The sequence below is a fragment of the Hippoglossus stenolepis genome, chromosome 8 (genome assembly GCF_022539355.2).
Source record: "Hippoglossus stenolepis isolate QCI-W04-F060 chromosome 8, HSTE1.2, whole genome shotgun sequence".
Taxonomy (NCBI): Eukaryota; Metazoa; Chordata; class Actinopteri; order Pleuronectiformes; family Pleuronectidae; genus Hippoglossus; species Hippoglossus stenolepis.
This window is the reverse complement of record NC_061490.1, coordinates 18,933,169-18,955,466: the sequence shown is the minus strand read 5'-3', so window position 1 is coordinate 18,955,466 and position 22,298 is coordinate 18,933,169. Positions and strand designations below refer to the sequence as shown.

At 38.6% G+C, this 22,298-nt stretch overlaps 4 protein-coding genes and 1 long non-coding RNA gene across 9 annotated transcripts; all 5 read left to right on the top strand.

The window, feature by feature from the left end:
* Window positions 1-143: 143 nt before the first annotated feature.
* LOC118114395 (carcinoembryonic antigen-related cell adhesion molecule 1) lies at window positions 144-7,631 on the top strand. Its single transcript, XM_047340855.1, has 11 exons — window positions 144-189; window positions 298-630; window positions 1,110-1,385; window positions 1,538-1,786; window positions 4,233-4,252; window positions 4,465-4,531; window positions 5,061-5,396; window positions 5,744-5,846; window positions 6,416-6,450; window positions 6,542-6,597; window positions 6,760-7,631. The coding sequence occupies exons 1-11, from the start codon at window positions 144-146 to the stop codon at window positions 6,892-6,894; spliced, it is 1,656 nt and encodes a 551-aa protein (XP_047196811.1). The 3' UTR covers window positions 6,895-7,631.
* Window positions 7,632-8,439: 808 nt separating this feature from the next.
* LOC118113707 (nectin-4-like) lies at window positions 8,440-10,346 on the top strand. Its single transcript, XM_035163646.2, has 5 exons — window positions 8,440-8,572; window positions 8,779-8,851; window positions 9,375-9,710; window positions 10,058-10,162; window positions 10,339-10,346. Exons 2-5 carry the CDS (start codon window positions 8,788-8,790, stop codon window positions 10,344-10,346), a joined length of 513 nt encoding a protein of 170 aa, XP_035019537.2. The 5' UTR covers window positions 8,440-8,572; window positions 8,779-8,787.
* A 374-nt stretch (window positions 10,347-10,720) lies between these two features.
* Window positions 10,721-11,999, top strand: LOC118114397. The gene is made up of 3 exons (XR_004697441.1): window positions 10,721-10,757; window positions 10,849-10,904; window positions 11,079-11,999. It is a non-coding gene; the product is annotated as an uncharacterized LOC118114397 (long non-coding RNA).
* Window positions 12,000-12,795: 796 nt separating this feature from the next.
* On the top strand, window positions 12,796-16,138 carry LOC118114394. 5 transcript variants are annotated; one of them, XM_035164856.2, is made up of 7 exons: window positions 12,796-12,935; window positions 13,142-13,214; window positions 13,739-13,947; window positions 14,429-14,526; window positions 14,993-15,102; window positions 15,194-15,249; window positions 15,412-16,138. In XM_035164856.2, the coding sequence occupies exons 2-7, from the start codon at window positions 13,151-13,153 to the stop codon at window positions 15,556-15,558; spliced, it is 684 nt and encodes a 227-aa protein (XP_035020747.1). In that variant the 5' UTR covers window positions 12,796-12,935; window positions 13,142-13,150; the 3' UTR covers window positions 15,559-16,138. The 5 variants fall into 5 exon arrangements, with proteins under 5 accessions (XP_035020747.1, XP_035020746.1, XP_035020745.1 ...); XM_035164855.2 differs by having other exon boundaries at window positions 13,739-14,074; window positions 14,424-14,526; window positions 15,068-15,102; window positions 15,200-15,249; XM_035164854.2 differs by having other exon boundaries at window positions 13,739-14,074; window positions 14,424-14,526; window positions 15,068-15,102.
* Window positions 16,139-17,002: 864 nt separating this feature from the next.
* On the top strand, window positions 17,003-20,716 carry LOC118114396 (nectin-1). The gene is made up of 7 exons (XM_047340854.1): window positions 17,003-17,007; window positions 17,181-17,200; window positions 18,004-18,339; window positions 18,691-18,793; window positions 19,456-19,490; window positions 19,582-19,637; window positions 19,800-20,716. Exons 1-7 carry the CDS (start codon window positions 17,003-17,005, stop codon window positions 19,932-19,934), a joined length of 690 nt encoding a protein of 229 aa, XP_047196810.1. The 3' UTR covers window positions 19,935-20,716.
* The last annotated feature ends 1,582 nt before the right edge of the window (window positions 20,717-22,298 follow it).

Genomic DNA, 22,298 nt, shown 5'->3' with positions numbered 1-22,298 from the left:
CACAGTGGCATCGTAAACACTGTTAGTGCTTTTCATTACTGAGTGGGGGGCTGCACTCGATCCTGCTCTGTGGGTGTGGGACAATAAAAAGAGCAGGAGCACTTGTGACTGTTCTGAGGCAACAGGAATAGTCATTGCTCACAATGGACAAGAAGATGCTCTGGGTGGCTGTGAAGCTTGTTTTGACAGGTACAGTAAAATTAAGACGATGTTTTATTAAGAGAAATGTGTGTTTCTCAGTTTTCACGCCGATTGAATGAGTTTTGTTTTTCATTTTGCTCTCGATCTCCTCTTCAGGTTACTTTGGTATGTGTGTGGGTCAAAGTATTTTACCCCCGGGACCCCTGAGTGGAGCCGTGGCAGACTCTGTGAAATTCAGCACAAACGTCCAGCCTCCGGAGAATCCATTCATCTCCGTCAGCTGGAGTTTCAAAGGGGTGAACATCATCACCTCCACGAGTGCCTCAAACACCATGAGGCCCGAGTACGCCAACAGAATCTCACTGGAACGAGCCACGGGAGGCCTGGAGCTCAGGGACCTGGTGCTGGAGGACGGTGGGGAGTACACCGTCACCATCGTGCCAGCGGAAGGGCCACAGAAGCAGGGGGAGACCACTCTGAATGTGTATAGTGAGTCCTCTCTAGTTGTGATGTCACAATACTTGTTAAATAGATATTTGTCATTTGAAAAATAAAAAAAGACCCTTTGTAAAATGAGTGGAGGGTCTTTCTCTAATGCCCAGTGTAGGTAATATACAGAAAGGTTGTGGCAGATAAAGTTATATTGAATTTAAATAATCTAACATTTTGATAAGAAAATTTAAAAAAGGTAATCCTCATCTCTGGATAAATTCCATCCAGAAAGTTAAAATATATCTGGCTTTGTAGATGTCAACATAATAATAATCGTAATGATCACATCTGTAATTGTAACAGCTGGAATAAAAGTGAAGATGGAGCTAATTGTGTTTCACAGCTTAATCAGTTTAAAGACAAATGGAAATATTGGTCATATGTGGCCAATTTAAAATCCAACTTTATTGCAACATTTTAACCTTCAGATTTTCTGTCCATTTCCGTTGGGTTCACCTTCTCCTTGTTATATGCAGCAAAGATAACAGCAGCCACCATCCGCAGCCCTGCAGCCGTCCTGATAGAAGATGAAAGCTCCACCAACCTCACCTGTGAGGCCTCTGGCTCCATCAGCAGCAGAGTGTGGATGAAGGACGAGCGGCCTCTCCGTCCCAGCAGCAGACTGAGCTTCTCCGCAGACAACCGGACAGTGTTCATACAACCCGTGGACTCCTCCAGCCATGGCCCCTACCAGTGTCGAGTCAGCAACCCAGTCAGCAGCATGACTGTGGCTCATAACCTGACTGTCAACTGTGAGTACTGCTCTCTGTGGGCCTCCTTTGAAGGAAAACTTCTTGCAATGATATTTGAAATTTCTCCAGATTTTTTGCAATTTTTTAAAAGCCTTCAGGTGCACGTCTGAACTCTTGAGCCCTAACACTGAACGTGCGTTTTCTCTGTGTAGTTGGACCACATAACATTTCAATCATCGGACCGTCAGCAGCTCCGCCCGGCCAGCGAGTGACACTGCAGTGCACGGCCGACTCTGTCCCACCGGCAAACTTCAGCTGGATGTTCAACGGCAACGAGACTCGTGTTGACAACTCCATGTTCATCATAGAAAGGCTGAAGGCGGAGAACACAGGGAATTACACCTGCAGCGCCCGAAATATGGTGACCATGCAGGAAAACTCCACGGTGCTGAATCTGAGAGGTAAGGAACTGGAGAATGATGCATGATTATGATTTTGTACCTTATAAAGTCAAGTGATGGTTAACTGTTGCCTTCTTTACTCCGTGAAGCATCCTGTGCTGCTCCCTGCTGGTCATTTTCAGCGTTGGCGATCATTGGACTGACTCTGAGAGTGTTCAAATGAGAGCAAGTGGAAGGTGGGATACGTTATTTTGTTTATTATATATCTGTATTATTGTTCGTTATGTCTACTTTCTTCTTATTTACACTGATTTCTTGTATTTTTTCCCCCCACAGATTCTTCCTCATGTATGTTTTGCTTATAATCAAGGACCCTGATAAAAAACAATCAGAATTTACTACATGGAATTATATTGTGAACCAAGAGACGTCAATCATGCAGCTCGTCGTTCCGGAAGCAAAGCACAACATCTTGCATTGAAAAAAAAAAAAGACTTAACAAGTTATTTAATGTAAATCTACATGAAAAATAAAACGTATACTGCCATTGTTATTTGACAAGCCTGTTTATTGCTTTATTGTAGATATCAGCACCGAGGATTGGTTATGTCTGACATTCCTTGTGTGTTTTATTATTTGTGGATCTAATAGTGCAAATAAACGTTCAGCAGTGCTTCTTCCCAACACTGACTCATGACCCTCTGAGTAACCATAGAAACCATGTCTCCTGTTTTTCTGCTTTGTTTTTCATTTCAACATTGAGGTAAACTTTCATCTTCTTAAGACTGTGTAATTGTAAGTGTATGTCAGTGGCCAACATACAAGTTTGTGTATTTACAATATGCAGGGAATGATGTGCAAGCGTAATCAATCATTTGTTTTTCTTGTATAGCAAACGTAATAAAGGCCTTTGTTCATCTTGTCTTTTGCAATAATTGTGTTTAAACAAAGACACAATTTGCACAGTCCTGTTATGATACGCTTTAGTCTAACTTCTGCCAAAGGTCGAATTAAAAGTGCAAATACCTTCAGTGTTTTTATTTAAAGGTTCAGTGTGTGGAATTTAGTGACACCTAGTGGGGAAGTTGCATGTTGCAGGTGAATACCCGGCACCTCACCCTCACCTCCCAAACATGAAAGAGAACCTGTGGTAGCCTTCAGTTCATAAAAACTCAAAAGGTGTTTAGTTTTGCCTAAATCTTACACACTGATATCTATGATCGTTTACAGTTTGGTGTGGATCGAAATAAAAGTTGTATAAATTGAAAATACATATTGGATTAAGTGAGGAAGGAAGCAAACTGTACTGAAGTACTTCAATAAGTGTACTTTACATTTCACCACCACACTCACTGATATTTTCTTTAGCAAAATCAAATTTGCAGCTATATGAAGAAAGGATCAATCTGAGCTGATCTACATGATTTATTGACTCATCAGCATTAAAGCAGATTCCTCTTGTAAACAAATGTAAACATCCTTTTCAGTTTTCTTGATGAAGACACAGAACTACATTTGCTGCATCTCCAACTATAAACACATCCTACATGTGTTTTATGTGCGTTGAGGATGCAGCCAACAAGCTGAGGTCGACCAACTGAAACAGGCGAGGCGTCACATCCTGGACCTGATTACCCGTCTAACACCTGGGGATAATTCAGCCGCTGACTCTGATTGGCGGAGATAATTATCCATCACTCTTCTGAGATGCAGCTTCCCTCAGGAGGTTTGCAATGCGGTTGTTCTGCGCTTTGCTCTTCTGCTTCTTTAATATCGATATCATCCAGAATCTAAACTAACACTGTCGAGCGACGTGAGCTGTTCCTTTTAACTGGCAGTTTCTGAGCAGAGAGAATCTGCTTTTAAACATCTCCACAATACTCATCTGTTATATGAAGAGGAAACTACCAATGGGTTGAATTGCAAATTTGACATAACCCTTCAAGTCACAACTTTTACATGTGCAACCATTATTTAACTTTGTCAGGCTAGTTTGGACTGATTTGCAGCATTTCTTTTCAAGAAAAACAATAGAGTAGGTCCTGTTTGTTCATGTTCATTTGCAATCACACGAACATATGTTGCTGAAATAATACAAAGTGGGATTGTTGTGTCTTGGTTGATGGCTCACGGTGGAAAAAAGTAACAAATATTCATACTTCTCTTCCATTTTTATTGGTCATTACATTTATTTACAATTTTGGATGCATCACTTTAACATTATAATGCAAAAACCTCCCATCACTGTATCTTTGCGGAAATCATCTGAGAATGTGAACTATCAGAATCTGGTGTTTGTGTGGACGACAGTAGCACCATTTGACCACAGGGGGTCAGTGTTTTACTGGTTGGGCTGCAGGCTGCATGATAAAAATCTGAAGTAAAGCTGAGTAATAATTGCGGAAGACTTTTGTTGTTCCTGTTTAGACAGACGCATGTTTTTTTTCTTCTGTTTGCTGGACAACCTCCTGATGTTGGAGACCTTTCTCCTGTTCCCACGCTGCAGGTTGTCTCTGTGTTTACGAGGTGAGAAACTCTTAACTCTGTAGGTCTGAATGTTGACATGAGAGCGGAAAATTAGTTTCTACAGCTGAAACATGATTCTATTCATTATTTTAACTCACTGTCTAACAGTAATTCACCATAGCAACCTAATGAATTGCGTTTATTCATGTGTTTGGACATACAGCTGTATCTTAAGGTGTTTCTGTTATTTTGTCCACCACCTGTAGTTGTGAACAATGAAAACCGGCAGCACATCAACTCTCATACTGCTGGAGATGATCTACGTCACATTACTCCCAGGTAAGAGGAAATGTTTTTAAACTTTGGTTATTTTTTACGAGACAGATTGTATTTCCTCGGGAGGTGTAAGGAACAATGTTAGCTGATGAATATTGATTTGAAGTCTTTAATAAGGTTTTAGTGACTCATCTATGCTTCAACAGAACAGTGTACAGCCATGTTTCTATTTGCACCTAGTTCCTCAATTACTGTAAATATTATGTCTATATATTACAAGTTTAAGCAACTTGTAACTACAAGGAAAACAGTTGAAAGCTAATTTAAGATCAAACAGCATTAGAGCAAGAATACAAATCTTAAAGATAAAAAAACATTTACAACCTAGAATTATGAATATAAGCAATAAACCTAATTAATAATACTTCTTATAATTATTACTATTTGGACAATTTAAAAAAATTGAATATTTGATGGTATAAAGTAGGTAAAGCTGCATGATTTTTGAAATATTCATTTTCTATTTACTTCTTCATTGTATTTGCTTTACTTCCATCTGCCGCCACATCACCTTCCCTTTTTCTTTTGGCAGCTCTGAAGGCACAAACAATCAGCGTCCAACCCGAGGTGACTGGATATCTCGGGCAGGATGTCACCCTGCCATGCCACTTCATCAAAGCATCAGCAAATGACACTGTTATTCAGGTTCAGTGGGATCTGCTGGGATCAGAGAAAAAGACTATCATTGTTTTTAAACCCAAGTTTGGGGTGAACATCTCTGATAGTCCTCTGAAAGAGAAGGTGAACCTCACAGAACAGTCGTTGATAATTAAAGATGTTGAACTGAAGAATGCAGGGTTGTACATGTGCACCCTTACAACCTTCCCCAGTGGTTCATTGACGGGAGAGACCAAACTCATTGTTCGAGGTGAGTGTGTAAAGTAACGTGAAGACCCCTAAACCTACAAACAAATAATAATAAAGATCATTTTTACTATTAATTGGCTTTTGTGTTATCATACTTTTGATCCTTGCTCAGTGGAGAATAACATGGGTCTGATTGTCTTGGTAAATGAGTGGAACCATTACAGATGTCGTAAACCTCAACTATATCAATCATCATGATCAATTTCATCCTTTATTGTACCAAATAAAATTGTTACTGATCTCAGAATAACCGGGTTTCTTTATTGTTAAAAACCACGATCTTTAAAAATAATTTGACTTGATAGTCACACAGAGTAAATCATGGTCATGTGTTGTTTCTTCTTCCAGAACAGATGCCGTTATCATCAGTTGTTGTGTCTGCTATAGTGATTGCTGTCATACTGCTGGTGGGGATCATGGCAGCCATAACGTACTTCATCTTCATCAGAAGGTGTGTGTGTGTGTGTGTGTGTGTGTGTGTGTGTGTGTGTGTGTGTGTGTGTGTGTGTGTGTGTGTGTGTGTGTGTGTGTGTGTGTGTGTGTGTGTGTGTGTGTGGGTGGGTGTATTTTGTGTAGGATTGTTCAGTTGAGGCTCTAGGAAAAAAAACAGCTCCCATAAACAATACTCGCTGCAGATGGTTGACTTTGATCATCGCCTTTCTTTCAGTTTAATTGTCTCCTTCTTTGGGTCTTGCTCCACCCCTCCACAAAATTTCATGGAAATCAGTTGTGTAGTTTTTGCGTAATCCTGCTAACAAACAAACAAATTCAGATGAAAACAATAACTCGGAGGTAATAAGACATTTGGAAACATTAACCTGAGCTCCTAAAAGGGAACTGACGCACATTTGGTATATTTCTTTAGATAATTCAGAGATAAACTATTGGTGATTTAATCAAAATAATCTGCTGATTCATTAATACTATAAATAATCAATAGGTGGAGCCCCGATATCTCAGATTTGAAACAACTCCCAGCACAAATCAGCTAATCACAGCACGTTTAATTCCTTTACTCAGGTGTGACTCTTCAGTCAGCCACAGTGTCGTCATTGGTGAGAACACAAACATTTCCTCTATTATATTATTTCATTTCTTTCTGTTGTTGTTTCCAGTCGCCTTGCATAAAGCTGTTCTGTCTCTCAGACACAGGTGGGACAGCGATGGATGTGTCCAAGTCATCTGGTATTGAAAGAGCTGAGGTGAGCTCCGAGTTGGTCGAAGCTGCATCTCTGAACTTAATAAGTCGATGTGGGATAAAGTTTGTTTACTCTCGGGCTGTGATAAGGATTTTTATTTTAAAGAAGCGACATAATGATGATAAAAATGAGCATGATGACATTTTCTCTCCATCTTACTCGTAGGACGTGGTCTACTCTGGAGTCAAGGTCAAACCACCCAGAGGTGAGACGACCTCGAGCAATGACGAACACAGGATGCCATCGAATGCAGACGTGACATACGCAGAAGTGACGGTTTTGGGTCGGAAGCCGAAATGAGAGCAAAAAATAAGAAATCACTTTTAAAGCTGCTCTATGTAAGTTACATTTATTATAGTCTTGGTATCATTCCACATATTCTAATATGGATGAATGGACCTGTAGTCTTAGTGCCAGCTCAATCAATTAATCAATCAATCATCAATCAAAACATTACGAACTGGCATGAGACAAACTACAGCTGAGGCTGATGAGAGTATAACCTAAACTACAATGACCCTTCACTTCGCTTCACTAGATTTCTTGGAAATCAGTGATGTAGTTTTTGCAAAATCCATCTAAAGAACAAACAAGAAAACATAACCTTTTTGGAGAAGGTAACAACACTTTGTCCTGAGAGGCAGCTCGATGAAAAATCTGTTAGAGAGGTAACTCCAATACATCCTCCTTTAATGTGTGAATTAGATCTGATCACCTGTAGCTGCTGCTGTATTTCATTAAAGAGCTTCTGCGTTCTGCGTCCATCTGCTTCCAGTCATTTGTGCAGAAATTGCTTCATGTCAATGTTTCTGTGGCTGTTTTCCTTGCTTAAGAAAGTTACAAAATACGGTTTGCACAGTTGCTGTCATGGTGGATACCTGCTTGTGCTTTTTCTCATATGCAACTGGCCACTATATTTTTGAAGGTGTACATTGGTCTTTTTCATGTTGGACACCATCAGTGAACATCACTGACTATGTCTCATCATTTCCTGGAATACATGTTATGGATTTTAAAATAAAGACAAGATAATGACAGATAATGGCGTCGACATTATATCATTTTATTTATTGTTAAAAAGTGTTTCACAAAGACGATGAATTGTTTGTCACCTGTTTCCTCTCTGCTGCGAGTGAGTTAAAGGGACATTGTCTAATGCAGAGCTGAGTTTTTTGTGTGTTTCACCCAAGCTTAACTTTTATTTATTTTTTTATTTTTTGTTACCAGTATTATTTTTGGGTATTTTTTCCTTCTGTCTTTATTTTCTTTAAAATTCAGGCCTGCACTTCACATATTGCTGCACGAGGAAATAAGTTGCAACTGAAAAACAACTACACTTGGACTGCGTAATTGGGGCAGTGGTTGTGCAATAACCGTTTCGGCCAACCTCGCACAGGCTTCTCATCTCTTGTGTAAGGAAGTCGGTCATAACAGGAAAAAGATGTGACTTGGCAGTACATTGTGACAGGTTCTGCATGTCTGCACATAGCAGCGATGTATTACAGCCAATAAAACTGGAAAAGTGCAATAATTACCGTCCTCTGACATGTAAAAGAACCAAGATACAAATGATTGCAGTCAATTTAAAGACTATCATCATGCTTGTTGTGTTTTATTTACAATTTCGGATGCATCACTTAAACATTATAATGCAAAACCTCCCATCACCGTATCTTTGTGGAAATCATCTGAGAATGTGAACTATCAGAATCAGCAGAGTCTCGCATCTTCAATCGTCTCTGGTGTTTGTGTGGACGACAGTAGCACCATTTGACCACATGGGGTCAGTGTTTTACTGGTTGGGGTGCAGGCTGCATGATCGAAATCTGAAGTAAAGCTGAGTAATAATTGCGGAAGACTTTTGTTGTTCCTGTCTAGACAGACGCATGTTTTTTTTTCTTCTGTTTGCTGGACAACCTCCTGATGCTGGAGACCTTTCTCCTGTTCCCACGCTGCAGGTTGTCTCTGTGTTTACGAGGTGAGAAACTCTTAACTCTGTAGGTCTGAATGTTGACATGAGAGCGGAAAATTAGTTTCTACAGCTGAAACATGATTCTATTCACTATTTTAACTCACTGTCTAACAGTAATTCACCATAGCAACCTAATGAATTGCGTTTATTCATGTGTTTGGACATACAGCTGTATCTTAAGGTGTTTCTGTTATTTTGTCCACCACCTGTAGTTGTGAACAATGAAAACCGGCAGCACATCAACTCTCATACTGCTGGAGATGATCTACGTCACATTACTCCCAGGTAAGAGGAAATGTTTTTAAACTTTGGTTATTTTTTACGAGACAGATTGTATTTCCTCGTGAGGTGTAAGGAACAATGTTAGCTGATGAATATTGATTTAAAGTCTTTAATAAGGTTTTAGTGACTCATCTATGCTTCAACAGAACAGTGTACAGCCATGTTTCTATTTACACCTAGTTCCTCAATTACTGTAAATATTATGTCTATATATTACAAGTTTAAGCAACTTGTAACTAAAGGAAAACAGTTGAAAGAAAATTTAAGATCAAACAGCATTAGAGCAAGAATACAAATCTTAAAGATAAAAACACATTTAGAATGTAGAATTATGAATATAAGCAATAACCCTAATTAATAATACTTAATTATTACTATTTGGATATTTTTTTTAAATTGAATATTTGATAGTATAAAGTAGGTAAAGCTGCATGATTTTTGAAAAATTCATTTTCTATTTACTTCTTCATTGTATTTGCTTTACTTCCATCTGCCGCCACATCACCTTCCCTTTTTCTTTTGGCAGCTCTGAAGGCACAAACAATCAGCGTCCAACCCGAGGTGACTGGACATCTCGGGCAGGATGTCACCCTGCCATGCCACTTCATCAAAGCATCAGCAAATGACACTGTTATTCAGGTTCAGTGGGATCTGCTGGAACCAGAGAGATATACAATCATTGTTTCTTATTCCCAGTTTGGGGTGAAAATCTTTGATAGTCCTCTGAAAGAGAAGGTGGACCTCACAGAACAGTCGTTGATAATTAAAGATGTTGAACTGAAGAATGCAGGGTTGTACATGTGCACCCTTACAACCTTCCCCAGTGGTTCATTTGAGGGAACGACCAAACTCATTGTTCTAGGTGAGTGTGTAAAGTAATGTGAAGACCCCTAAACCTACAAACAAATAATAATAAAGATCATTTTTACTATTAATTGGCTTTTGTGTAATCATACTTTTGATTATTGCTCAGTGGAGAATAACATGGGTCTGATTGTCTTGGTAAATGAGTGCAACCATTACAGATGTCGTAAACCTCAACTATATCAATCATCATGATCAATTTCATCCTTTATTGTACCGAGTAAAATTGTTACTGATCTCAGAATAATCGGGTTTCTTTATTGTTAAAAACCACGATCTTTAAAAATAATTTGACTTGATAGTCACACAGAGTAAATCATGGTCATGTGTTGTTTCTTCTTCCAGAACAGATGCCGTTATCATCAGTTGTTGTGTCTGCTATAGTGATTGCTGTCATACTGCTGGTGGGGATCATGGCAGCCATAACGTACTTCACCTTCATCAGAAGCTGTGTGTGTGTGTGTGTGTGTGTGTGTGTGTGTGTGTGTGTGTGTGTGTGTGTGTGTGTGTGTGTGTGTGTGTGTGTGTGTGTGTGTGTGTGTGGGTGGGTGGGTGTATTTTGTGTAGGATTGTTCAGTTGAGGCTCTAGGAAAAAAAACAGCTCCCATAAACAATACTCACTGCAGATGGTTGATTTTGATCATCGCCTTTCTTTCAGTTAATTGTCTCCTTCTTTGGGTCTTGCTCCACCCCTCCACAAAATTTCATGGAAATCAGTTGTGTAGTTTTTGCGTAATCCTGCTAACAAACAAATAAATTCAGATGAAAACATTAACTCGGAGGTAATAAGACATTTGGAAACATTAACCTGAGCTCCTAAAAGGGAACTGACGCACATTTGGTATATTTCTTTAGATAATTCATAGATAAACTATTGGTGGTTTAATCAAAATAATCTGCTGATTCATTAATAATATAAATAATCAATAGGTGGAGCCCCGATATCTCAGATTTGAAACAACTCCCAGCACAAATCAGCTAATCACAGCACGTTTGATTCCTTTACTCAGGTGTGACTCTTCAGTCAGCCACAGTGTCGTCATTGGTGAGAACACAAACATTTCCTCTATTATATTATTTCATATCTTTCTGTTGTTGTTTCCAGTCTCCTTGCATAAAGCTGCTCTGTCTCTCAGACACAGGTGGGACAGCGATGGATGTGTCCAAGTCATCTGGTATTGAAAGAGCTGAGGTGAGCTCCGAGTTGGTCGAAGCTGCATCTCTGAACTTAATAAGTCGATGTGGGATAAAATTTGTTTACTCTCGGGCTGTGATAAGGAAAAAAAAGATGATTTTTATTTTAGAGAAGCGACATAATGATGATAAAAATGAGCATGATGACATTTTCTCTCCATCTTACTCGTAGGACGTGGTCTACTCTGGAGTCAAGGTCAAATCACCCAGAGGTGAGACGACCTCGAGCAATGACGAACACAGGATGCCATCGAATGCAGACGTGACATACGCAGAAGTGACGGTTTTGGGTCGGAAGCCAAAATGAGAGCAAAAAATAAGAAATCACTTTTAAAGCTGCTGTATGTAAGTTACATTTATTATAGTCTTGGTATCATTCCACATTTTCTAATATGGATGAATGGACCTGTAGTCTTAGTGCCAGCTCAACGACAGCCATTCTCACCGCTCTGTGAGGTCACGATTTTCACCATTTTAGCATCGATCAATTAATCAATCAATGAATTATCAATTTAATAACTGGCACGAGACAAACTACAGCTGAGGCTGATGAGAGTATAACCTAAACTACAATGACCCTTCACTTCGCTTCACTAGATTTCTTGTAAATCAGTGGCGTAGTTTTTGCTAAATCCCTTTGCATTAGAAAACATAACCTTTTTGGAGAAGGTAACAACACTTTGTCCTGAGAGGCAGCTCGATGAAAAATCTGTTATAGAGGTAACTCCAATACATCCTCCTTTAATGTGTGAATTAGATCTGATCACCTGTAGCTGCTGCTATATTTCAATAAAGAGCTTCTGCGTTCTGCGTCCATCAACTTTCAGTCATTTGTGCAGAAATTGCTTCATGTCAATGTTTCTGTGGCTGTTTTCCTTGCTTAAGAAAGTTACAAAATACGGTTTGCACAGTTGCTGTCATGGTGGATACCTGCTTGTGCTTTTTCTCATATGCAACTGGCCACTATATTTTTGAAGGTGTACATTGGTCTTTTTCATGTTGGACACATCAGTGAACATCACTGACTATGTCTCATCATTTCCTGCAATACATGTTATGGATTTTAAAATAAAGACAAGATAATGACAGATAATGGCGTCGACATTATATTATTTTATTTATTGTTAAAAAGTGTTTCACAAAGACGATGAATTGTTTGTCACCTGTTTCCTCTCTGCTGCACGTGAGTTAAAGGGACATTGTCTAATGCAGAGCTGAGTTTTTTGTGTGTTTCACCCAAGCTTAACATTTATTTATTTTTGTAGTTTTTGTTACCAGTATTATTTTTGGGTATTTTTTCCTTCTGTCTTTATTTTCTTTAAAATTCAGGCCTGCACTTCACATATTGCTGCACAGGGAAATAAGTTGCAACTGAAAAACAACTACACTTGGACTGCGTAATTGGGGCAGTGGTTGTGCGATAACCGCTTCGGCCAACCTCAGACAGGCTTCTCATCTCTTGTGTAAGGAAGTCGGTCATAACAGAAAAAAAGATGTGACTTGGCAGTACATTGTGACAGGTTCTGCATGTCTGCACATAGCAGTGATGTATTACAGCCAATAAAACTGGAAAAGTGCAATAATTACCGTCCTCTGACATGTAAAAGAACCAAGATACAAATGATTGCAGTCAATTTAAAGACTATCTTCATTCTTGTTGTGTTTTATTTACAATTTCGGATGCATCACTTTAACATTATAATGCAAAACCTCCCATCACTGTATCTTTGTGGAAATCATCTGAGAATGTGAACTATCAGAATCAGCAGAGTCTCGCATCTTCAATCGTCTCTGGTGTTTGTGTGGACGACAGTAGCACCATTTGACCACATGGGGTCAGTGTTTTACTGGTTGGGGTGCAGGCTGCATGATCGAAATCTGAAGTAAAGCTGAGTAATAATTGCGGAAGACTTTTGTTGTTCCTGTCTAGACAGACGCATGTTTTTTTTCTTCTGTTTGCTGGACAACCTCCTGATGTTGGAGACCTTTCTCCTGTTCCCACGCTGCAGGTTGTCTCTGTGCTTACGAGGTGAGAAACTCTGAACTCTGTAGGTCTGAATGTTGACATGAGAGCGGAAAATTAGTTTCTACAGCTGAAACATGATTCTATTCACTATTTTAACTCACTGTCTAACAGTAATTCACCATAGCAACCTAATGAATTGCGTTTATTCATGTGTTTGGACATACAGCTGTATCTTAAGGTGTTTCTGTTATTTTGTCCACCACCTGTAGTTGTGAACAATGAAAACCGGCAGCACATCAACTCTCATACTGCTGGAGATGATCTACGTCACACTACTCCCAGGTAAGAGGAAATGTTTTTAAACTTTGGTTATTTTTTACGAGACAGATTGTATTTCCTCGTGAGGTGTAAGGAACAATGTTAGCTGATGAATATTGATTTAAAGTCTTTAATAAGGTTTTAGTGACTCATCTATGCTTCAACAGAACAGTGTACAGCCATGTTTCTATTTGCACCTAGTTCCTCAATTACTGTAAATATTATGTCTATATATTACAAGTTTAAGCAACTTGTAACTAAAAGGAAAACAGTTGAAAGCTAATTTAAGATCAAACAGCATAAGAGCAAGAATACAAATCTTAAAGATAAAAAAACATTTACAATGTAGAATTATGAATATAAGCAATAACCCTAATTAATAATACTTAATTATTACTATTTGGATATTTAAAAAAAATTGAATATTTGATAGTATAAAGTAGGTAAAGCTGCATGATTTTTGAAAAATTCATTTTCTATTTACTTCTTCATTGTATTTGCTTTACTTCCATCTGCCGCCACATCACCTTCCCTTTTTCTTTTGGCAGCTCTGAAGGCACAAACAATCAGCGTCCAACCCGAGGTGACTGGACATCTCGGGCAGGATGTCACCCTGCCATGCCGCTTCATCAAAGCATCAGCAAATGACACTGTTATTCAGGTTCGGTGGGATCTGCTGGAACCAGAGAGATATACAATCATTGTTTCTTATTCCCAGTTTGGGGTGAAAATCTTTGATAGTCCTCTGAAAGAGAAGGTGAACCTCACAGAACAGTCGTTGATAATTAAAGATGTTGAAGTGAAGAATGTAGGGTTGTACATGTGCACCCTTACAACCTTCCCCAGTGGTTCATTTGAGGGAACGACCAAACTCATTGTTCGAGGTGAGTGTGTAAAGTAACGTGAAGACCCCTAAACCTACAAACAAATAATAATAAAGATCATTTTTACTATTAATTGGCTTTTGTGTAATCATACTTTTGATTATAGCTCAGTGGAGAATAACATGGGTCTGATTGTCTTGGTAAATGAGTGGAACCATTACAGATGTCGTAAACCTCAACTATATCAATCATCATGATCAATTTCATCCTTTATTGTCCCGAGTAAAATTGTTACTGATCTCAGAATAACCGGGTTTCTTTATTGTTAAACACCACAATCTTTAAAAATAATTTGACTTGATAGTCACACACAGAGTAAATCATGGTCATGTGTTGTTTCTTCTTCCAGAACAGATGCCGTTATCATCAGTTGTTGTGTCTGCTATAGTGATTGCTGTCATACTGCTGGTGGGGATCATGGCAGCCATAACGTACTTCATCTTCATCAGAAGGTGTGTGTGTGTGTGTGTGTGTGTGTGTGTGTGTGTGTGTGTGTGTGTGTGTGTGTGTGTGTGTGTGTATCGTGTGTGTGTGTGTATATTGTGTGTGTATATTGTGTAGGATTGTTCAGTTGAGGCTCTAGGAAAAAAAACAGCTCCCATAAACAATACTCGCTGCAGATGGTTGACTTTGATCATCACCTTTCTTTCAGTTAATTGTCTCCTTCTTTGGGTCTTGCTCCACCCCTCCACAAAACTTCATGGAAATCAGTTGTGTAGTTTTGCGTAATCCTGCTAACAAACTAACAAATTCAGATGAAAACATTAACTCGGAGGTAATAAGACATTTGGAAACATTAACCTGAGCTCCTAAAAGGGAACTGACCCACATTTGGTATATTTCTTTAGATAATTCATAGATAAACTATTGGTGATTTAATCAAAATAATCTGCTGATTCATTAATAAATAATCAATAGGTGCAGCCTTCTCAGATTTGAAACAACTCTCAGCACAAATCAGCTAATCACAGCACGTTTGATTCCTTTACTCAGGTGTGACTCTTCAGTCAGCCACAGTGTCGTCATTGGTGAGAACACAAACATTTCCTCTATTATATTATTTCATATCTTTCTGTTGTTGTTTCCAGTCGCCTTGCATAAAGCTGCTCTGTCTCTCAGACACAGGTTGGACAGCGATGGATGTGTCCAAGTCATCTGGTATTGAAAGAGCTGAGGTGAGCTCCGAGTTGGTCGAAGCTGCATCTCTGAACTGAATAAGTCGATGTGGGATAAAGTTTGTTTACTCTCGGGCTGTGATAAGGATTTTTATTTTAGAAAAGCGACATAATGATGATAAAAATGAGCATGATGACATTTTCTCTCCATCTTACTCGTAGGACGTGGTCTACTCTAAAGTCGAGTTCAAACGACTAAGAGGTGAGACGACCTCGAGCAATGACGAACACAGGATGCCATCGAATGCAGACGTGACATACGCAGAAGTGACGGTTTGGGTCAGAAGCCGAAATGAGAGCAAAAAATAAGAAATCCCTTTTAAAGCTGCTGTATGTAAGTTACATTTATTATAGTCTTGGTATCATTCCACATATTCTAATATGGATGAATGGACATGTAGTCTTAGTGCCAGCTCAATCAATTAATCAATCAATCATCAATCAAAACATTTAATAACTGGCATGAGACAAACTACAGCTGAGGCTGATGAGAGTATAACCTAAACTACAATGACCCTTCACTTCGCTTCACTAGATTTCTTGGAAATCAGTGATGTAGTTTTTGCAAAATCCATCTAAATAACAAACAAGAAAACATAACCTTTATGGAGAAGGTAATAACACTTTGTCCTGAGAGGCAGCTCGATGAAAAATCTGTTATAGAGGTAACTCCAATACATCCTCCTTGAATGTGTGAATTAGATCTGATCACTTGTAGCTGCTGCTGTATTTCAATAAAGAGCTTCTGCGTTCTGCGTCCATCTGCTTCCAGTCATTTGTGCAGAAATTGCTTCATGTCAATGTTTCTGTGGCTGTTTTCCTTGCTTAAGAAAGTTACAAAATACGGTTTGCACAGTTGCTGTCATGGTGGATACCTGCTTGTGCTTTTTCTCATATCAACTGGCCACTATATTTTTGAAGGTGTACATTGGTCTTTTTCATGTTGGACACATCAGTGAACATCACTGACTATGTCTCATCATTTCCTGCAATACATGTTATGGATTTTAAAATAAAGACAAGATAATGACAGATAATGGCGTCGACATTATATCATTTTATTTATTGTTAAAAAGTGTTTCACAAAGACTATGAATTGTTTGTCACCTGTTTCCTCTCTGCTGCGAGTGAGTTAAAGGGACATTGTCTAATGCAGAGCTGAGTTTTTTGTGTGTTTCACCCAAGCTTAACTTTTATTTATTTTTGTAGTTTGGGTATTTTTTCCTTCTGTCTTTATTTTCTTTCAAATTTAGGCCTGCACTTCACATATTGCTGCACGGGAAATAAGTTGCAATTGAAAAACAACTACACTTGGACTGCGTAATTGGGGCAGTGGTTGTGCGATTAACGCTTCGGCCAACCTCACACAGGCTTCTCATCTCTTGTATAAGGAAGTCGGTCATAACAGAAAAAAAGATGTGACTTGGCAGTACATTGTGACAGGTTCTGCATGTCTGCACATAGCAGCGATGTATTACAGCCAATAAAACTGGAAAAGTGCCATAATTACCGTCCTCTGACATGTAAAAGAACCAAGATACAAATGATTGCAGTCAATTTAAAGACTATCTTCATTCTTGATGTGTTTTATTTACAATTTTGGATGCATCACTTTAACATTATAATGCAAAACCTCCCATCACTGTATCTTTGCGGAAATCATCTGAGAATGTGAACTATCAGAATCAGCAGAGTCTCACATCTTCAATCGTCTTTGGTGTTTGTGTGGACGACAGTAGCACCATTTGACCACATGGGGTCAGTGTTTTACTGGTTGAGGTGCAGGCTGCATGATCGAAATCTGAAGTAAAGCTGAGTAATAATTGCGGAAGACTTTTGTTGTTCCTGTCTAGACAGACACATGTTTTTTTCTTCTGTTTGCTGGACAACCTCCTGATGTTGGAGACCTTTCTCCTGTTGCCACGCTGCAGGTTGTCTCTGTGCTTACGAGGTGAGAAACTCTTAACTCTGTAGGTCTGAATGTTGACATGAGAGCGGAAAATTAGTTTCTACAGCTGAAACATGATTCTATTCACTATTTTAACTCACTGTCTAACAGTAATTCACCATAGAAACCTAATGAATTGCGTTTATTCATGTGTTTGGACATACAGCTGTATCTTAAGGTGTTTCTGTTATTTTGTCCACCACCTGTAGTTGTGAACAATGAAAACGCAGCACATCAACTCTCATACTGCTGGAGATGATCTGCGACACTACTCCCAGGTAAGAGGAAATGTTTTTAAACTTTGGTTATTTTTTACGAGACAGATTGTATTTCCTCGTGAGGTGTAAGGAACAATGTTAGCTGATGAATATTGATTTAAAGTCTTTAATAAGGTTTTAGTGACTCATCTATGCTTCAACAGAACAGTGTACAGCCATGTATCTATTTACACCTAGTTCCTCAATTACTGTAAATATTATGTCTATATATTACAAGTTTAAGCAACTTGTAACTACAAGGAAAACAGTTGAAAGCTAATTTAAGATCAAACAGCATAAGAGCAAGAATACAAATCTTAAAGATAAAAAAACATTTACAATGTAGAATTATGAATATAAGCAATAACCCTAATTAATAATACTTCTTATAATTATTACTATCTGGATATTTAAAAAAATTGAATATTTGATAGTATAAAGTAGGTAAAGCTGCATGATTTTTGAAATATTAATTTTCTATTTACTTCTTCATTGTATTTGCTTTACTTCCATCTGCCGCCACATCACCTTCCCTTTTTCTTTTGGCAGCTCTGAAGGCACAAACAATCAGCGTCCAACCCGAGGTGACTGGACATCTCGGGCAGGATGTCACCCTGCCATGCCACTTCATCAAAGCATCAGCAAATGACAGTTTTGTTCAGGTTCAGTGGGATCTGCTGGGATCAGAGAAAAAGACTATCATTGTTTTTGAACCCAAGTCTGGGGTGAACATCCCTGATAGTCCTCTGAAAGAGAAGGTGAACCTCACAGAACAGTCGTTGATAATTAAAGATGTTGAACTGAAGAATGCAGGGTTGTACATGTGCACCCTTAAAGTCTTCCCCAGTGGTTCATTTGAGGGAACAACCAAACTCATTGTTCTAGGTGAGTGTGTAAAGTAACGTGAAGACCCCTAAACCTACAAACAAATAATTGTCATCAGATAATTTTTACTATTAATTGGCTTTTGTGTAATCATACTTTTGATCCTTGCTCAGTGGAGAATAACATGGGTCTGATTGTCTTGGTAAATGAGTGGAACCATTACAGATGTCGTAAACCTCAACTATATCAATCATCATGATCAATTTCATTCTTTATTGTCCCGAGTAAAATTGTTACTGATCTCAGAATAACTGGGTTTCTTTATTGTTAAACACCACGATCTTTAAAAATAATTTGACTTGATAGTCACACACAGAGTAAATCATGGTCATGTGTTGTTTCTTCTTCCAGAAGAGCCGCCGTTATCATCAGTTGTTGTGTCTGCTATAGTGATTGCTGTCATACTGCTGGTGGGGATCATGGCAGCCATAACGTACTTCATCTTCATCAGAAGGTGTGTGTGTGTGTGTGTGTGTGTGTGTGTGTGTGTGTGTGTGTGTGTGTGTGTGTGTGTGTGTGTGTGTGTGTGTGTGTGTGTGTGTGTGTGTGTGTGTGTGTGTATTCTATGTGTGTGTATTTTGTGTAGGATTGTTCAGTTGAGGTTCCAGGAAAAAAAACACCTCCCATATACAATACTCACTGCAGATGGTTGACTTTGATCATCACCTTTCTTTCAGTATCCACTGATAGATTTGATAAACACCTTGTCTCACAATGATTCCTGGATCCACCTCCTAATCCGGATCTTGGCCAAAATGTAATTGTCTCCTTCTTTGGGTCTTGCTCCGACCCTCTACAAATTTCATGGAAATCAGTTGTGTAGTTTTTGCGTAATCCTGCTAACAAACAAACAAATTCAGATGAAAACATTAACTCGGAGGTAATAAGACATTTGGAAACATTAACCTGAGCTCCTGCATGGGAACTGACGCACATTTGGCATATTTTGTATATTTTTTAGATAATTCATAGATAAACTATTGGTGACTTAATTAAAATAATCTGCTGATTCATTAATAATATAAATAATCAATAGGTGGAGCCCCGATATCTCAGATTTGAAACAACTCCCAGCACAAATCAGCTAATCACAGCACGTTTGATTCCTTTACTCAGGTGTGACTCTTCAGTCAGCCACAGTGTCGTCATTGGTGAGAACACAAACATTTCCTCTATTATATTATTTCATATCTTTCTGTTGTTGTTTCCAGTCGCCTTGCATAAAGCTGCTCTGTCTCTCAGACACAGGTGGGACAGCGATGGATGTGTCCAAGTCATCTGGTATTGAAAGAGCTGAGGTGAGCTCCGAGTTGGTCGAAGCTGCATCTCTGAACTTAATAAGTCGATGTGGGATAAAGTTTGTTTACTCTCGGGCTGTGATAAGGATTTTTATTTTAAAGAAGCGACATAATGATGATAAAAATGAGCATGATGACATTTTCTCTCCATCTTACTCGTAGGACGTGGTCTACTCTGGAGTCAAGGTCAAACCACCCAGAGGTGAGACGACCTCGAGCAATGACGAACACAGGATGCCATCGAATGCAGACGTGACATACGCAGAAGTGACGGTTTTGGGTCGGAAGCCGAAATGAGAGCAAAAAATAAGAAATCACTTTTAAAGTTGCTGTATGTAAGTTACATTTATTATAGTCTTGGTATCATTCCACATATTCTAATATGGATGAATGGACCTGTAGTCTTAGTGCCAGCTCAACGACAGCCATTCTCACCGCTCTGTGAGGTCACGATTTTCACCATTTTAGCATCGATCAATTAATCAATCAAAACATTTAATAACTGGCACGAGACAAACTACAGCTGAGGCTGATGAGAGTATAACCTAAACTACAATGACCCTTCACTTCGCTTCACTAGATTTCTTGGAAATCAGTGGCGTAGTTTTTGCAAAATCCCTCTAAAGAACAAACAAGAAAACATAACCTTTATGGAGAAGGTAATAACACTTTGTCCTGAGAGGCAGCTCGATGAAAAATTTGTTATAGAGGTAACTCCAATACATCCTCCTTTAATGTGTGAACTAGATCTGATCACCTGTAGCTGCTGCTGTATTTCAATAAAGAGCTTCTGCGTTCTGCGTCCATCTGCTTCCAGTCATTTGTGCAGAAATTGCTTCATGTCAATGTTTCTGTGGCTGTTTTCCTTGCTTAAGAAAGTTACAAAATACGGTTTGCACAGTTGCTGTCATGGTGGATACCTGCTTGTGCTTTTTCTCATATGCAACTGGCCACTATATTTTTGAAGGTGTACATTGGTCTTTTTCATGTTGGACACCATCAGTGAACATCACTGACTATGTCTCATAATTTCCTGGAATACATGTTATGGATTTTAAAATAAAGACAAGATAATGACAGATAATGGCGTCGACATTATATCATTTTATTTATTGTTAAAAAGTGTTTCCTCTGTGCTGCGAGTGAGTTAAAGGGACATTGTCTAATGCAGAGCTGAGTTTTTTGTGTGTTTCACCCAAGCTTAACTTTTATTTATTTTTGTAGTTTTTGTTACCAGTATTATTTTTGGGTATTTTTTCCTTCTGTCTTTATTTTCTTTCAAATTCAGGCCTGCACTTCACATATTGCTGCACGGGGAAATAAGTTGCAACTGAAAAACAACTACACTTGGACTGCGTAATTGGGGCAGTGGTTGTGCAATAACCGTTTCGGCCAACCTCACACAGGCTTCTCATCTCTTGTGTAAGGAAGTCGGTCATAACAGGAAAAAGATGTGACTTGGCAGTACATTGTGACAGGTTCTGCATGTCTGCACATAGCAGTGATGTATTACAGCCAATAAAACTGGAAAAGTGCAATAATTACCGTCCTCTGACATGTAAAAGAACCAAAATACAAATGATTGCAGTCAATTTAAAGACTATCTTCATGGTTTCTGCAACTATTAAATCAGCATTTTCTTTAATTAGTAACAACTAAAGAGAAGTCACCACTACTTCCCGGAGCTTAACAGGAACTTACAAATCAATCCCTCAAGGGTTAAATTGATTTGGTTCTAATGTAAAAACTGTTGCATCTTGTACACGTGACATTTTATGAATCCAGACTGTTTGTGGTCTCTTCACACCAACATCACTAGATGTATAGTGATGGCTTGCTCTTTCCTTTGTAATAGTCGTGCTTAATATTTCAAAAACATCTGAATCATGAGTTCTGCCTTCTGCCTTTCAGACAACAAATCTCTACCACAGCGTTTCCTTCAAAGGAAATGAACTCAACCCATAATTAAGAGTAAAGGAAACAACGTTCTGATGAAGGCAAGATAACTGTGTTTATCTGGAGAAGGGTTTCAAGTTGATGAACATCATTAGTCTGCACCTTGCTGACTGTGTATTCTTAAAGTAACATCAGGAAACATTAACACATTTCTGTAACATTGAAAATCTAAATGAATTTGGGTTGAAATAAATTGAAAAACACTTAAATTGTAAAATAAAACTATTAGTATTGTTTGCGATGTTTCTTTTCAGTCACTTCCAACATTAGATGTGAACAACAGAATATAGAGACTCTAGGAGAATGAATTTAGAATAATAGAGTCTTTACAGCAGGTTCAGTTTTGACAGAGGAATTCATATCTGTTTCTCATGTTTTTAAAAAGTCAAAGTCCAGTTTGTTGGAATCAAACATCGTCCTTCATGTCCAGACTCAAGTGTTTCTCTATATTTCCATCATTTGATCACACGAGGTCGCTGTTCTATCGGGAGTCACATCCTTACTGGAGGAACCATTGAACCATTCTCTCCAGTAAAACCCTTTAGAGATTAAACACAAAAGAACTGAACTCAACACGCTTGTCTTTACTCAGATGTGACGCTTCAGTGACTGAGCTGCTGGGGGGGAAATAATCTGTGGATCTTCCTCTTGATTTCTAAACAGCACCATATTGTTTTATATCCATTCTTTGTTTCACTTCCTTTT

Excerpts from the sequence above, each read along its gene's own strand:
- LOC118114395 (XM_047340855.1), top strand. The coding sequence starts at position 144 with ATGGACAAGAAGATGCTCTGGGTGGCTGTGAAGCTTGTTTTGACAG. Across the intron at positions 631-1,109 it reads GACCACTCTGAATGTGTATA|CAAAGATAACAGCAGCCACC; the intron begins GTGAGTCCTCTC and ends TGTTATATGCAG. Across the intron at positions 6,451-6,541 it reads CAGCCACAGTGTCGTCATTG|ACACAGGTGGGACAGCGATG; the intron begins GTGAGAACACAA and ends TCTGTCTCTCAG.
- LOC118113707 (XM_035163646.2), top strand. The coding sequence starts at position 8,788 with ATGAAAACCGGCAGCACATCAACTCTCATACTGCTGGAGATGATCTAC. Across the intron at positions 8,852-9,374 it reads CTACGTCACATTACTCCCAG|CTCTGAAGGCACAAACAATC; the intron begins GTAAGAGGAAAT and ends TTCTTTTGGCAG. Across the intron at positions 9,711-10,057 it reads GACCAAACTCATTGTTCTAG|AACAGATGCCGTTATCATCA; the intron begins GTGAGTGTGTAA and ends TTCTTCTTCCAG.
- LOC118114394 (XM_035164851.2), top strand. The coding sequence starts at position 13,151 with ATGAAAACCGGCAGCACATCAACTCTCATACTGCTGGAGATGATCTAC. Across the intron at positions 15,103-15,193 it reads CAGCCACAGTGTCGTCATTG|ACACAGGTTGGACAGCGATG; the intron begins GTGAGAACACAA and ends TCTGTCTCTCAG. Across the intron at positions 15,250-15,411 it reads CTGGTATTGAAAGAGCTGAG|GACGTGGTCTACTCTAAAGT; the intron begins GTGAGCTCCGAG and ends TCTTACTCGTAG.
- LOC118114396 (XM_047340854.1), top strand. Across the intron at positions 17,201-18,003 it reads GTTGTCTCTGTGCTTACGAG|CTCTGAAGGCACAAACAATC; the intron begins GTGAGAAACTCT and ends TTCTTTTGGCAG. Across the intron at positions 19,638-19,799 it reads CTGGTATTGAAAGAGCTGAG|GACGTGGTCTACTCTGGAGT; the intron begins GTGAGCTCCGAG and ends TCTTACTCGTAG.